Source organism: Rhineura floridana, chromosome 17, assembly GCF_030035675.1.
Source record: "Rhineura floridana isolate rRhiFlo1 chromosome 17, rRhiFlo1.hap2, whole genome shotgun sequence".
Classification (NCBI taxonomy): Eukaryota; Metazoa; Chordata; class Lepidosauria; order Squamata; family Rhineuridae; genus Rhineura; species Rhineura floridana.
In genome coordinates this window covers 30,785,477-30,801,402 of record NC_084496.1, presented here as the reverse complement: position 1 = coordinate 30,801,402, position 15,926 = coordinate 30,785,477, and the positions used below count along the sequence as shown (strand labels likewise).

The window sequence follows — 15,926 nt, the reverse complement described above, 5'->3', positions numbered from 1 at the left end:
ATTAGAGATTTTTCACATGACCAATGCATTAGGAGCCCCCTCTATTTTTCATTTTTTTAGTTGCCACATTTTGTATTGAGCACTCAACCTGTGCAGTTTTTACCACAGCTGTTAATTTTGGTCTTTTCCTCTTGTCAGAATTAACAGTGCACACATCATGCACTTTATGCAGTAATAACGTGATTGTATGTACAGGTGTATCAACATTTGATTTGCATTTCACTAATTCACAAGGTAATGTGTGGAAACTGCTAAAATACCACATAAAAAATATTAATGTCACCATATGTACAATTGCATCCAGATTGCTTTTTTGTAGTGTGCGCAGCACTTCAGGAACACAGGATAGGAGAGGCCAAGCTGCCAGTGAACTGAAGGCACTGAAGTCTGTGACAAACCTCAAACACTCCGATTCCAGAATTAATTTATACATTCTCCTGGTCAAACCAGAATGAAAAAGGAGTGAAACACAGGGCACAGCAAGTTTCTGGAAGGATGCAGGAGTGGAATGGGAGATATTTGGTTGTCCCAAGGGTTGTATCCAGTGGGCCATCTCTCCTTCCATCTCTCAGTGCAGGACAAGAACCATGAAGGCTCTCCTGCTGGTCTTCCTCGGCACAGTGGCTCACCTCCTGCAGCCCACCCTCTCCTTGAGAGTTAGTGCTTTCAACATCAGGGCCTTTGGGGACACCAAGCTGTCCAACGTGACCATCATGGATTTAATTGTCAATGTGAGTCAATCTAACTTTATCTGATGACAGACACACGTTCCAGGGATACTCATTCCAAGTCTTAAGGTTGGAAGCCTCCAAAGTAACAAGCTGTAGCCTACTGTTTTATAGTCTGCAAACAAGCTCTGGAGACTCTTGAAAACTTTCCTCTCTCATTAGCAATCAGACTGCAGTCATTGTCCCTTCTCTGTTTGCAGGAGATACAAGAACATCCAAGCCTCTCCTCAGTGTTCACCTTCTGCTTTTCAACATTCAGCTCCTCACATTCATCCAAGCTTGATCTTCAAAGCTCATGAAATTCACTGTGCTTTGTATCTCTTCAGATTGTGTCCACGTATGACATCACCCTCATCCAGGAGGTCCGAGATGCAGATCTGAGTGCAGTCAAAAAGCTGATGAACCGACTCAACCAGTGAGGGTGTTTTAAAAGTGATTTTTAAAAATGGAGGTCTCCAGTGATTGAGTGTCTTTTAGGGATAAACAACTCATTCAGTCACAACAGCCCTGCATCAAGGCTGGCAAGTGCTGGCAAAGTCCTTTTTTCTCCAGGGGCAGAAAAATCCAAGAAATTTTGTCACTGGGAGGGCTCCATTAATGACACCCTAAAAGGGGCAAATAGTGGCAGCTGTCGGGATGAGAGATGCAAGTTTTTAAGCAAGAGACAACATCAAACAGATCACCAACCCACTGTCTAATTTCTTCCTGTATTTGCCATACATCAGAAATACTAAATATATTTCATGGCTAATTCTTCCTTAGGGCATTATCAGGTCCATACAGCTATGTGGTCAGCAAGCCTTTGGGCCGCAGCACCTACAAGGAGCAATACCTCTTTGTTTACAGGTGAGAGCATCAAGCAGATCCCAGGATGGAACCAGAGATGGATAGGGAGCATCACAGGGGTAGAGATTTCCAGAGAGGCAGCAGCAACTGTGTTAGTCTTGTGCAGGAAAAAAAACAAATAGTCCTGTGGCACCTTAAAGACTACCAAATTTACTAGGGCAGAAGTAAGTTCATTTCAAGACGCATGAAGTAGTATCCTGAGTTGCAGGTATATAGATGTACATGGTTGGTGGTGGGGAACTGCAAACATAAGGAAAGGTAATGCAGAAAAGTATAGACAGTAATCGTTACCCATTTATCGATGGCCATTCACAAAATCTCTGCCTCCCAGAACGCTCTGTAACTGACCCATGGCCTTCCTGGAGCAAAGGAATTTCCAAGAGCGGCTGCAACGTGACACCACTGAATGTCAATACATCAATGGATTCAGTGTTGTCACTTGTGGATTGCATTGGCACAATGGATGCTTATTACACTACAAATGTTTATTGTCTTACTAATACCAGGATGCCTGTATTATCAACACAATTGTTGTTTGTGAGTGGCCACTATAAATTATTAAAAACAAAGGTTTTTTATTTAACCTACAAGGGGAAAAAATCCATATTAGAGCAATACTTTTGTCTGGCCAACCAAACCATCACAAAATAATGTGCAAGCTTTTGAGTTCCCCAGAAATCTTAATCAGGAAAACCTTTTTTGGCCCAATTGGCCAGAACTTTTTCTCCCCATACCCCATGGACCAACTTTGACAGGTGGTCAGGGGCTCCCACTTGTCAATCATCTGGTGTCATAATGACGGCAGGTAATTGACAGGTGGGTGGCCCTACCCCCATCAGTGTTGGCCTGTGGGGGTGGGGGCAAATAGTGAGCAGGACTGAGCTGATGCAAAAAGGGGGCTCAGTCCTGCTTTCTGTAGGCTGTGGGTGCACAAGGGAATTCCTTGCAGGGGACTCCCTTGTGTACTCAAACTGGGTCAGTGGGGGGGGGGTTCAATCCTGCTTTCTACGTAGATCAGCTGTGTGTGCTACTCCACCATGGGGAAACTTGCAAATGCAGCCCAAACCAGCAGAGCTGAATCCACTGCCCATCTGCTGTTGAGTGGTGGGGTCCCGGGCTATGGTCTGAAGGCACATGAGGCCAGCACCCTGCTGAAGCTAAGCAGTGTTAGGTCTGGTCAGTGCCTGGATGGGAGACTGCCCAGGAACCATATGTGAGCTGCCTTGGGTGAAAAGAAAAGTGGGGTATAAATGTAATAAATAAATAAATCCTGCAGAGATTGGCTGGCTGCCCTAGTTTCCCATAAGGACAAGCAGAATGTAACCCCCCATCAGGTGATGTCACCCACCCATCGGGGTGAAATCACCTGATTGGCAGGTGGGCATGGGTTGGGGAAAATGGCCTTGTGGGTCAAACTGGAACTCCTTGCAGGCCAAAATTGGCCCCGCAAGCCAGAGGTCCCCAACCCTGGGCTAGATGGCAAAGCAAACGGGAGGGGATTATGGAGGTGAAACCATCTCTGTCTGCAACTTATAGGAATCTGAAGACGAGGGAGTGAAGAGGCAGCAGACCTTCAAAGGAGGCTGCCTTAGTAGCTCTTGAGGTATCCAGCTGCAGTGAGGCCTCTTGGGAAACAGACGGGCAATGGCTCTTCGCTGTTAGATACATAGCTATCACCATCTGCACTTTTCTGCACTTCCTTTCCTTCTTACCTCTCTGTTTACAGTTCCTGTCAGATTTATATATTCCAGCAACTCCATGCATCTGATGCAGTGGACCGGTCCATTAAAGTTTATGCCATAATATATTTGTTGTTCATCTTTAAGGTGACAAAAGTCTCATTGGAATTGGAGAGGTCCTGGGTGGATCTCCCTGACTTTGCTCCAGTCTGTCAACATATCTGTACCATCAGAGGCTTTGATAGCCTGGCAGCACCTGCATTCTGCACCAACAAATTTAGATTCTGCTATTAGCATAAATTATGCAAATCACACATCCTTTGTTACTGCAAGCAAAGCAGTCAATTTGGGCTCTATCAGAATGTGAAATTTGGCACAACCTCCTACTTGCAACATCCTCCCTTCTGTCCCTGAGTCCTACGTGAGGTTTACCCTGACCCCTTCATTGCTGTGCTTACTGCTTTCTGAAGCTCCATCCATCCATCCTCTACCTGAACAATCTTGGGCAAAAGGACCCAAGCAAAGGTGCATGTCTTCTCCTCAACACAGGGAGGACAAGGTATCTCTTGTGGACAGCTACTACTATGAGGATGGCTGTGAGCCCTGTGGGAATGACACCTTCAGCAGGGAGCCCTTCATTGTGAAGTTTGATGCACCTCAGACTGGTAAGCAGCCTCTCTCTCCTTGGCACCTGGGAACTCAGCTGGCTTGGCTGGCAGAACACCCATGGGAGAGGAGGAGCCATGGCAACTGGCCCAGGAGGTGGTGGACTTGCAGGTGGGGGGCATGCCACAGGCTTACAAGGGACAGGAAAGAGCAGCCCAGATAGGAGAGGGTCCTGGAGGCAACTGCAGAAGGAGCAGGGCAGGGAGCTGTCCACAAACCAGCTAAGAGAGCCTTTGCCAATCTGGCGCCCTCCTAATGTTGCGGATGGCAACTCTCATCAGCTCCAGCATCATTCAGATGTGCTGGCGGGGGGGGTGATGGGAGTTGTAGTCCAAAACATCTGGAGGGCTCCAGGTTCTTCCAGAAGGCCCTGCACCTGGACTCTTACTAGTCCATCAATGGAGGCCCTGATTCTGGGCACGCTGAAAGGCTCTTCTCTTCCCCAGGAGCAGAGTTTGGCCTGACAAGGGAGCCCTTTGCCTTCCAACGGTGGCTTTTGTTTGGGCTGGTTGCCATCGTTCTTCTTAGGGCCCAGGAAGTAACCTCAGGGGGATCCTGTGGCATAAGAGGAGCCTGGCCATGTGGCTGGGGTTATATGTCCAAGTCCTTGGATCCACCAGGGTCCAAGTTTGAGGTGTCTTTGATAGCACCCCCTTCCAAGCCCTCCGCCTGGACTGGAGACTCTAGAGAGGGGTCCCAATGGACTGAGGCCCTAGAAACAAGTAGGACTTGATGTCCAGGATTACAGGAATGGGGGAGAAATTCAGTTCAGTCCACATTTTAATTCAAACCTGTCTAATTCAAACTGATTCACACTTCCCAAAAAATATGTGAACCAGAATATAGATATATTCTAAAATGGGCACTTTGAATTTTGCAGTGTAGTTTCCCCAGTCATAAAATGTGTACGAAAATGTGTTTATTACAGGGAAGTGCATTAAAATGCATATACTAGTACACAAAAATGCATTATATTAGGGGAAATTGCTTGAAAAATGTGAATATTAGGGGACACTGCATACAAAAATTCATATATAAGGGGAAAAGTGCAGTAAAATGCTGAAGAATTTTCATGAGAACTTTTTTAAAAAATCAGAAACTGATGTAGAATTGTGGAGAACTGAACTTAAAGAAGGGGGGGAGAGAGGAACTGAAACTGACAGACTGCCAGGATAATCCTACGGAGGTGACCTTGTTGTGCATTTAGGAAGGGGGTGCGCTGGAAGGGGCGTGTGGCTTCATGAGTGTGGCGGTGCTGTCCTCTCTCCCAGAGGTGGGGAAACTGGTGCTGGTGCCTTTGCATGCTGCTCCCAGTGACGCTGCGGCCGAGATTGATGCGCTCTACGATGTCTACTTGGACGTGAGAGACAAGTGGGGGACAGATGTAAGCAGCCCCTCCCAGTAGTACCTCAAGGGCTGCTCCCCCCCAGCAGTGCTTTTTGCTTGCCTGAGGAATATGGGGGAGGGGGAGGCATGGAGATTAGATCCTACCCCTGCCCCATTTATCTCCCTCCCCCCACGCTGAGCTGGGGCTCTTCTCCCCTGGCAGTGGGGAATCTCACTTCAGCCAGCCTCCTCCTGAGTCCCTGTCTCCTTCCACCTGGCAGGACGTGCTCCTCCTGGGAGATTTCAACGCTGACTGCTCCTTTGTCCGGCCCACAGATTGGCCCCACATCCGGCTGCGCTCCAGCAATGCCTTCCAGTGGCTCATCCCAGACATGGCAGACACCACCGTGACAAGCACCAGCTGTGCCTATGACAGGTGAGTGCGGGAGGCTCCTGTGCCTTGGGCCAAGAGCTGACGACTGACATCATGTACGGTGGCAAAATTTCATTATGAGGTTTTGAAAGGTGGATGTCTCTAGAATGTGTTTTTTATGCGACAGCCTGTTCTTACTGGTTGCTGAAGCTTTTTATGATGTCATCAAGATGGCCAAGGGCATCTTTTTCAAACTTTTCCCATTTATGCTATAATGTGTCCAAGAAGTATCTGACTTACTATCTTAAAACAGTGTTGGAAAGTTAATGAATTCTCTTACAGATAACTAATTGTAATAATGAGCTTATCCATTGTTGTACAAGCCATATAGCAAGAAAAAAGTTATTTTTCCCCTCATTTGTGTACAGTTGACTTCAGATAACACTTTACATTATCCAGATATGCACCTAAAGTATATTAGACAATTCTAGGGTGCTCTTTTACCTTTCCAACAAGCCATAGCATGAATAAATTTATTTTCATTAGACACATTTGAGCATGTCCACATTTTATGTAATTTTCCTGATGTATAGATAATAGGTAACTTAGTATTATTGCAAAGAAACGTCTAGTAGTTTTGTGAGATCAGCAACTGTTCAATATGCATGTTTTCATTTTCAAATGCTGCAGTGTTATCACATCATTTCGCAACTGCTAATATTTAATCTTTTATTAAATTAAATTAAATTTGCTTAAACAACCAGTCAGTCAATGGAAATACAATCCAGAGACATTCATCTTTGAAAAAAGCATAATGAAGTTTTGGCACCTTACATGATAATGAGTTTTGGTCTGGCCCAGGGACTACAAGCCCTGGTGAGGCCACGGGTGTCCTTTCCAGCAGAGCCACTTGCTCCTTGGAGAGGCAACAGAACAAGTTGAACTCCCCTCCGCCCAAAAAGTAAGGTGCAGCAGAGGGAGAGAGAGGTCCATGTGCTTTATTGCCAAGTTGCACCAGGAGAGGAGCAGCGCCCAGATGGCAGCTCTGCGGAGGGTGGCAGGGAGCTCACCCAGCAGCCTGTAGGAGAAGGTGGACAAGCCCATGCAGCTGGCTACAGCATGGTACAGAGGGGCTTTGGGGATAGGTTCTGGGATTCCTCCCCCTTACACATTTCTCCTTTTGAATGCGGAGGGTAGGGGTGGGTGGAATTCCCACACAGTTTAATGGTCCTTTGGATTTCTTTCTGGGCCACCGCTTCTCTCTTCCCTCCTTTCTTGTGGCACCTTGCAGGATTGTGGTGGCTGGCGCCAGAATGAGGGAGTCCATCCTGCCTGGGACAGCCAAAGTGAATGACTTCCAGCAGACCTTCAAGTTGCACTATAAGGATGTGAGCAGCTCTTTGACACTCTTGTGGGTGAACCAGGAGGGGAGAGGATGGACGACTGATGATGATGATGCGGCCTGCACTGGGGCTGAAGCCAAAGGTTGAGCACAGGGAACGCAGGTCTCATTTCACTGGCTAGTTCAGAACAGTCTTTCCCAACCTGGGATCTTCCAGCTGTTGCTGGACTCCGATTCCTATCAGCCTCACCAGCCAGCATGGTCAATGGCAAGGGACAATGGGAGCTGTTATCCAACCACATCCGGAGCTTGGGGAAGGCAGGTGGAAGATATTTATATCCTGCCTTTCCATTATGTACAAAAACTCCACATTACAATCAGCTTAATTAAAAACAGCACCAATGACATTAAGAAAAGAAACAGAGAAGCAGCCAGCATTAGACGGGAGCTGAGTCATGCCCCTGCCCCCAAAGAGGGCAGCCTAAACATGTCACTGTGGATGGGGCCAGGTGAGAGAGAGCTAGAGTCCCAGTGCTGCTACGGGGGAAGCACTCTCTGTCCACAAAGCTGCAGCACCCTTACACCAGGGGCATCTATCCAGCCTTTCCCAACTAGTGGGCCACCAGATGTTGTTGGACCACAACTCCCATCAGCCTCAGCCAGCATTGCCAATGGTCAGGAAAGATGGGAATTGCGGTCCAACAACATCTGGTGGCCCACTAGTTGGGAAAGGCTGAATGCAGTACATACATCAAGCAGTACATAAATACATCAAGGCAGCATTAGAACAACCAAATTCACCCTAGAAAATTGGGGATTTGGCCCTCCCAAGCCAGCCTTTTCCCTCTCACTTTGTTTCTTCTTTTCTCTCCTTTTCAGGCCTTGGCTGTTAGTGACCATTTTCCCGTGGAAGTGACATTGAAATCCATCAGCAATTCCCGTGGAAGTGACACTGAAATCCACCAGCAAAATTCCACATAGACCCCCAGAAGTGGCTGCAGAGCTCTGCCCTCTGGCTATGCAGCAGAAAAAAGCTTCTTCCCTGCACTCCCTGTTGATTTAAAGCCCATACTTTAGTTTTCTGAAAAGCTATCAGGTACACTTCTCTCAAAGTGATCCTTTGTGTTACTTATGAAATTCAAGCAGTTTCTTGTGTGCTCTCTAAAACAAACAAAAAATGAATTATAATTGGACATTTCCCTGTTGTTATGAACAATAACATTAATTATAAACTGTCAGATTTTAAAATATTGTGGATTATGCAAGAGCTGAATAAATCTGCCATATTGGAACCCAGTGAAATGTGTTGCACACATCCCAGTCTCCAAGCGGTATGAGACTTCCAGGCATTCCAGCACTTACCAGGGTTCGGTTTCCTTGGAATGGAGGTCAGTGGAGACTGTGGTGATGTCTTTAGGATATATGGTTTAATTTACATATATATACAACCTGAGCACAAGATGGAAGGGCTCATAACATGAACGGTACAAAAGATCTTGCTTCCCCATTAGGTTTCGGGGGGGGGAAGTCATAGATTTGGATTCAGCACAGAGAGCAGTCAGGCCTCTGTCTGTTTCTAGCTCCAGACCAGACTAGCCAGATGAAAGGGGTGAGGCTATCCCCTCCTCCAGAAAGAGCATCACTAACCACTTGTTCCTATGGCAACATGTCTGCTCTTGACCAAGTCTTTGGACATAGAGTATGCAATGCATTTGACCAGACGCATTACCTTAACATAGAAACCAGCTGTCGAGCTCAGCAGGTTCCTTCCACTACAGATCCCACCCTTACAGATACAGAATTGCAAGCTTGGAGAGTACTCAGAGACATAATCCATACCAACCCCCTATTCCTATAACAAATATTTCTACCTTGTGACACTGGCAACCCACCACAACCACAGCAAAGGTGCATATTCTTTGCAAGATGAGTTCATCTACTCCACTCTGTCCCTAAGTAATCATTCATCCTTCAGCAACTTGATGCCCTCATTAATTTTGGCTACAACTTCCAGCCAGCACCACTGTGTTGGGTGAGGCCGATAAGAGTTATAGTCCAAAATGTCTGGAGGTCACCAGGCTGGCAAAGGCTGAGTAAGACTACAAACAGCTGGGCAGGGTGGTGTGCAACAACACCACTCAGCCACCACCTTCCAGAAACTCCAGCATTTGGACTGTTCCTAATACATTGATGGAGGCCCTGATCTGGGAAGTACAAATCAACCCTTAAAACTAGTCATTTAAGTGTGGCTTATAAATTATCTTTACAACTTTACAGTTGACAATGAGGACATTGAACTTGTCAAGGATTATCAATATCTCGGCACAGTCATTAACCAAAATGGAGACAATAGTCAAGAAATCAGAAGAAGGCTAGGACTGGGGAGGGCCTATGAGAGAACTAGAAAAGGTCCTCAAATGCAATGATGTATCACTGAACACTAAAGTCAGGATCGTTCGGACCATGGTATTTCCGATCTCTATGTATGGATGTGAAAGTTGGACAGTGAAAAAAGCGGATAAGAGAAAAATCAACTCATTTGAAATGTGGTGTTGGAGGAGAGCTTTGCGGATACCATGGACTGCGAAAAAGACAAATAATTGGGTGTTAGAACAAATTAAACCAGAACTGTCACTAGAAGCCAAAATGATGAAACTGAGGTTATAATACTTTGGACACATAATGAGAAGACATGATTCATTAGAAAAGACAATAATGCTGGGAAAAACAGAAGGGAGTAGAAAAAGAGGAAGACCAAACAAGAGATGGATTGATTCCATAAAAGAAGCCACAGACCTGAACTTACAAGATCTGAACAGGGTGGTTCATGACAGATGCTCTTGGAGGTTGCTGATTCATAGGGTCGCCATAAGTCGTGGTCGACTTGGAGGCACATAACAACAACAAGTTTACAACTGGGTTGGTGGTGGCAGGACAAGCAGAACAGAATACACCCTTGCAAATACACTTACACAATTCACTAGCCTGCCTACCCATATGAATTAAAAACACAAAATTAAAAATTGCTGCTTATGATCCACACCCTGCTGTAGCAGAATTCTTGTGGGGGGGAAACAAAGATACAGAGACCCATACATCACAGTGTACAGGGGGAGAGATTTTGTTAAGAAGTTTTAAAAAAATATTGGTGGTTTGTAAGAACCTGAAGAATTTTTGTGTAAAGTGCCCCTTCGTTCTACTGTTTCTATTCAGTTTCACTAAAAGTTCACACCTCTAGTCAGTGTTTCAGTGGCTTCCAATCACAGAATCATAGAAAAGAATCGTAGAATTGTAGAGTTGGAAGGGGCCTATAAGGCCATCGAGTCCAACCCCCTGCTCAGTGCAGGAATCCAAATTAGAGCATGCCCGACAGGTGAATCTGAATTTGTGTTCTTGGTTCACTGATTAAATTTTATGTGTCTATCTGTGTCCACTGGGTGCCCCAAGGCTAAGACTGGGTGTCCCTTTGGACACACCACTATTACTTAAAAATGCCTTGGCTGGAACTCAGAGGCACACTGTCTTGGATGCTGGAGGCTGCATATAGACATCATGACAAGATGCAGAGAAGAATACTCAAGAGGCCTTTACTGTATTGCAACGGAATGCAGAAATAACTGGTCTGTTAAGATTGGTAGTTGAAAGAATAAAGAAACCTAAGGTTTATTACTACAAAGAGGTAAGTCATACATGCTAAGCAGCCATTATTAACTAGCTGAGAACAAAGACAGGAAGAGAAGAGAGGAAAGGGAGGAGCAAAGCCTGCAAAAACAGCTAACACTTTAGAGGAGGAATCAGCAGAAGAAATAATAGATTGCCTTTCTGTCTATCACCCCCTCCCCACTGGTTCAGGTCACTTGTAACATGTGGTGGTACTTTACTCCCAACAACTCTAAGGCCAGATTCCCCTTTCAGAGAACATTCAGGATCTGCTGCTGTTCTTTAGGATGAGCAACTCAATGCCACAAGGAAGCTGTTGTTCCTCAAAGCTGGGACATTCCGCCCCCCCCCCACCTAAAGCTACCTGGCTTGTGTTGTCGGCTTGTGTGGCCAACTTTCTATGATCAGTACCCAAAGATAAACGATGCTGGTGAAAACCACAAAGAGTCTTGTGGCACCTTAAAAACTAACCTATTTATTATGGCATAAGCTTTCCTGGACTACTGTCCATTTCATCAGACACCTGAAGTGTAATCTGCCCACTCTCTGCACTCTCTGAAAAGAACTGAAGACTGTTTATCTTGTCAAGCTGGATGAACGGGGTCTCTCCCAGTAATGCCCATTTTGTATTGTTTTTAAACTTGTCTTTTACTTTTTAGACTGTTTCACAACAGATGTTTCGCTGTTTTAATTATATTTTGTACATTTCATTGAGATATATGTGGAAGGTCATTAATAAATAGCAACAACAGCAGTGATATGCTCAGGCTAGGAATCTATGGTCCCAGCAAAGCACTGCACCAACCACGCTCTACTGCTGCCCGCTCCCCCCCCCCGCTTGCCACCATGCCCACTGGTATCCTTTCCCCCTCGTGCTGAGGAAGTGGCTTCTTCCTCAGAGTGAGGCATTCCGGGCAAGGTGCTCTAGGAGGGTGCCTGTGCCACCACCATTGGCTAGAAATTCTATTTTAAAATCAGTTTAAAATTTAAATTTGCCCAAGTAACTTTACTGAACTTACTTCCTAAGGCATGGGGACGGGGGCTCTAAAGAGCCCTGTGCTGACTGGGGATAGGCAAGAAATTCAATTCAGTTTGCATTTCAAGCTGAAATCTCAGTTTGAGAGTCGCACTTTCTGAATCAATATGGGAACCCAAACACAGCCATTGTTCGAAATTTGCACTTATTTGAATTTTGTGATGCAGTTCACCAACCAAGCAATGTTTACAAAAATGCATCTGTTAGGAGAAAGTGTGCACAGAAATGAATATATTGGTGAAAATAATATACAAAAACACATTATATGACATGAAATTGCTTGAAAATGTGTACAGTACTCAAAATTGCCTACAAAATGTGTTTATTAGGAAAAATTCACACTAAGAAGCTGTTGAATTTTTGTGATATTTTTTAAAAAATTGCAAACTGCTGCGGAAATGTGGACAACTCAATTTAAGATTGGAAAATTGAGAAAGAGAGAGAACCACAATCTTTCAGATTTTTCCATCCCTGGCGCTGACCAAGAGTCTTGCCACACAGATGTCATCAGGGACAGCAGTGCCTCTCCTGCCCCCCCCCAGCAGATTCAGATTCAGAGCTCTCGGCCCATTTGTTGTTGCCGCCAATGGCTTTAATCCAGAGGTTGGCACAGGACTGAAAAAGATCAGGTTACAGCTCATACAGTATTAAAGTCAATACAAGCAAACCTGTAGCCAGCCTTCCTTGTGAGGTGGGGCAGCCACATTTCTAAGGGTGGTATTTGGGAGGGGAGAGGTGCATAGTGCCAGCCAATCCCCCCCACCTTCACTGGTGGAGAGGATGCGAGGGCCAGGCCAGGAAAAGGGAAAGGCAGCGACTTTCCTCCTCACTCCTCTAGGCAGAAAGTGTGTTACTTTACACAATAGGCTAAGTCAGCTGCATACATGCTAAAGCTGGCCGCTTGCTGGCACTGGGCCTGGCATTAGTAGATTTATTCTGCTTTAGTCTCTTCCGTGGTGCTTCCACAATGCTACCACATTACTGGTGTCTGAAGGGTCTATAATGCAACAAAAATGGGACAAAACTAAAGCAGAACATTTGTGACACACCAGAGAGTCCATACAGGAGAAAAACCCTACAAATGCCTGGAGTGCGGGAAGTGTTTTGCTCAACATTCGAATATTGTGAAACACCGGAGAATTCATACAGGGGAGAAGCCCTATAAATGCCTGGAGTGTGAGAAATGTTTTACTCGCCAATCGTACCTTGTGGCCCACCAGAGAATCCATACAGGAGAGAAGCCCTATACATGCCTAGAGTGTGGGAAATGTTTTGCTCAGAACTCAACTCTGATACAACATAAGAGAATTCACACAGGAGAGAAGCCCTATAACTGCCTTGAGTGTGGGAAAGGTTTTGCTGATAACTCGGGTCTTGTGAAACACACATGAGTCCACATGGGAGAGAAGCCGTATCAATCCCAGGCATTTTAAACTGTATCTTATGTGTATTTTATAGTGTATTTTAACAGTATTGCATTATTGTTGTATTTTGGTGTAGTTTGGTTCCTTGCTTGTTTGTTTGTTTTTTTATTCTGTTATCTCTATTGTATTTATATATTGTGCTTGTTTTATTTCTGATGTACACCGCCCAGAGAGCCTTTTTGGCTTAGGGCGGTATATAAATAAAATAAAATAAATAAATAAAATAAATAACATTTGTGGGGTAAAAAGTTACAGGATTTCACCAGAGGTCACACGATATGCACTGATAGGAAATGAAGAAGTTGGAACCCCCTGCCCCCATTTTTGCAGGCACAGTAATATTGAAAATGAGATTATGTATAACCACCAATAGCATCATGAGCATAAATAATGCACAATAAAAAGGAGATGTGGAGGGGCTCCAAATCCATCAGTATTTGAATAGATTAATTCCAGCATTTGCAGACCGTTACAGACTTTTCTTCCTTCTCCAACTGCACCTCCAGTCTGCTCACTAAGCATGCATTAATTCCACACCCCCACATGCCCCGGCCCTTTGCAATCTGCAGTCTCCCTGGTTCTTATAATCAGAGCAGTTTCCCCCCATCTCTCTCTGATGGAATCATCTTCAATAGAACCAGCTGATCTTATGCTATGTTTAGTGAGGCCACCCCTCAGCAGATGTCTGAAGCTCTTGCAGCTCAAATTGACAATATGGAAAATGAAAACAAATTAAGAGGAAGAAATATGGTGCACTGAGAAACAAGGCATGGCAAGATCAGCAAGAAAGGCTGCCATGCAGCAGTGACAGACCAAACTCTCAGGGTTTGCGAGCACAAGAAAGTCTCTGTGCAGCCCTAGCACATTCAGTCCACTTTTGGTAGTTTTGGCCATTTGTCATTAAAATGGCCTGAAGGGTATGATCAAGTGTACAGTACTCAGAATTTGAGAAATATGCATTACAGTAATCCAACGGGGAGATCACTGCAGTCAAACGATTCCTGTCCAGGAATGGCCGTAGCTGATGAACCAGCCAAAGCTGGTAAAAGGTACTCTGTGCCACTGTGGCCCTCCCACTCTTCCCTCCAAGCTCAAAGTCTGCTCTTCCAGGGGGAGTGCAGCCCCATCCAAAATCAGGTGAGTAACACTTCCTCAGATCCATCTACCTGCAGTGCCAGTCTTGTCAGGATTCAGCTTCAGGACATGCCATTCTGGCTCTCTAACAGATGTTCATGACAGTACTGTCTGCTCCTGCGTATGTCTGCTCAGAAGAAAATCAAACTGAGTTCAGTTGCCTGGGCTGACTCCTAAGTGACTGTGCATATCACTGCAGCCCAGTGTGCTCAAACAATAAAATGCTCAAGAAGGTTCTGATGTCAACCTTATCATGAACATGTTGACCACATCAGGAGTTGCTAAGATCCATAGGAGTTGCAGAGGATTAAATACAGGGCCTTCCGCATGCAAAATGTGTGACCTAGCATTGAGTTACAGATGCATCAGATGCATCTATTTAACTTTGCTTTTTAAAAATACGTAAGTATATTTACTTTGCCCGAAAGATAAGGTTTATAAAAATACTCTAGTACGTTGTAGCCTCTAGGGGGAGCCTACCACACCAATTTAATCAGAATTCCATAGTTTGTGATATGAACAGAGTGATGCATAATCCAACCACACATCATCTTGATTCTGGCTTCCAGTTCGATAAATCAGTGAGATTGGGGAACTAGGTCAGTTCGTTGCCTGTAGAAAAATTGTAATGCCATTTGCTACAAGCTACTGTTTACTACTCTCTGGATGCCTCAACTGGTCTTCTCTCTCGCAGTCTTCATGAATGACAAGACCACAGAGAGCAGACCGTGAAGGTCAGCTGTTGTTACTCTTTTGCTGGTTTTTTTTTTTATTTATCACATCCATACCCTTTCCTCCAAAGAGCTCCAGGTGATGTATTTGGGGGGCAGAGAGGCTACCCATCTGGGGCCTTACAACAACCCTGTGAGGTCAGCAAGGTTGAAAGATAGTACTGACCCAAGGTCCCCAGGCTGGCAAGGATTTAAACCCCTATCTCCTGATATCCTGTCCTCTGTCCAAGTTTAACATATACTGTATCACATTCCTCTGTCAAGCCCTTGCAACATCCAGTCTTTTTCATTCATCCACACCATACATGTAAAGCACATGGATTCCCCTAAAGAATCCTGGGAACTATAACTGGTTAAGGGGGCTGGGAATTGTATAACTGTATACTACAGTTCCCAGGATTACTTGGGGGAAGTCATATGCTTTAAATGTATAAATGTAATAATAATAAATTTAATTTAATTTATATTGAAGGAGCTCAAGGTGACATACATGGTCGTCCTCTCTTTTATCCTCACAAGAACCCTGTGAGGTAGGTTAGGCTGCAATTTGGCGACTGGCCCAAGGTCACCCAGGGAGCTTAACGGTTAAATGGGGATTTGAACAAGGCTCCCCCAGTCTTCTTCTGACACTCTAACCCAACTCTACAACTATCATCAGCCTCAACAAACATGGTCAATGGTCAAGGTTTATGGGAGTTGTAGTTCAGCAATATCTGGAGGGCCAAAGGTTGCCCACACCTGTCCTAACCACTACAGCACACTGTAGTGACACTGGAGGGCTACTAAGATTCCAATTTAACAGATGGTAAAGTGAGGCTAACCATGCGTGCCTGGGAGCTAGCTCCACTTAACTTAGTGCATACTTCTGTGTAGACATTCACAAGGGGTGCTGTGGGCGACACTGGCTTGCCTGAGGCCAGACACTTCTAGTCTTCCCTCTGTTTCTCCTAGCACAGATGTTGCTGGTGGCATTATTTCCCC

The 15,926-nt window shown here is 45.2% G+C and overlaps 1 protein-coding gene across 1 annotated transcript; it reads left to right on the top strand.

Moving 5' to 3' along the window:
* The first annotated feature begins 587 nt into the window (after positions 1 to 587).
* On the top strand, positions 588 to 7,941 carry DNASE1 (deoxyribonuclease 1). Its single transcript, XM_061600322.1, has 8 exons — positions 588 to 731; positions 1,055 to 1,143; positions 1,491 to 1,574; positions 3,803 to 3,918; positions 5,191 to 5,303; positions 5,527 to 5,681; positions 6,910 to 7,006; positions 7,840 to 7,941. The coding sequence occupies exons 1-8, from the start codon at positions 588 to 590 to the stop codon at positions 7,939 to 7,941; spliced, it is 900 nt and encodes a 299-aa protein (XP_061456306.1).
* Positions 7,942 to 15,926: the final 7,985 nt, after the last annotated feature.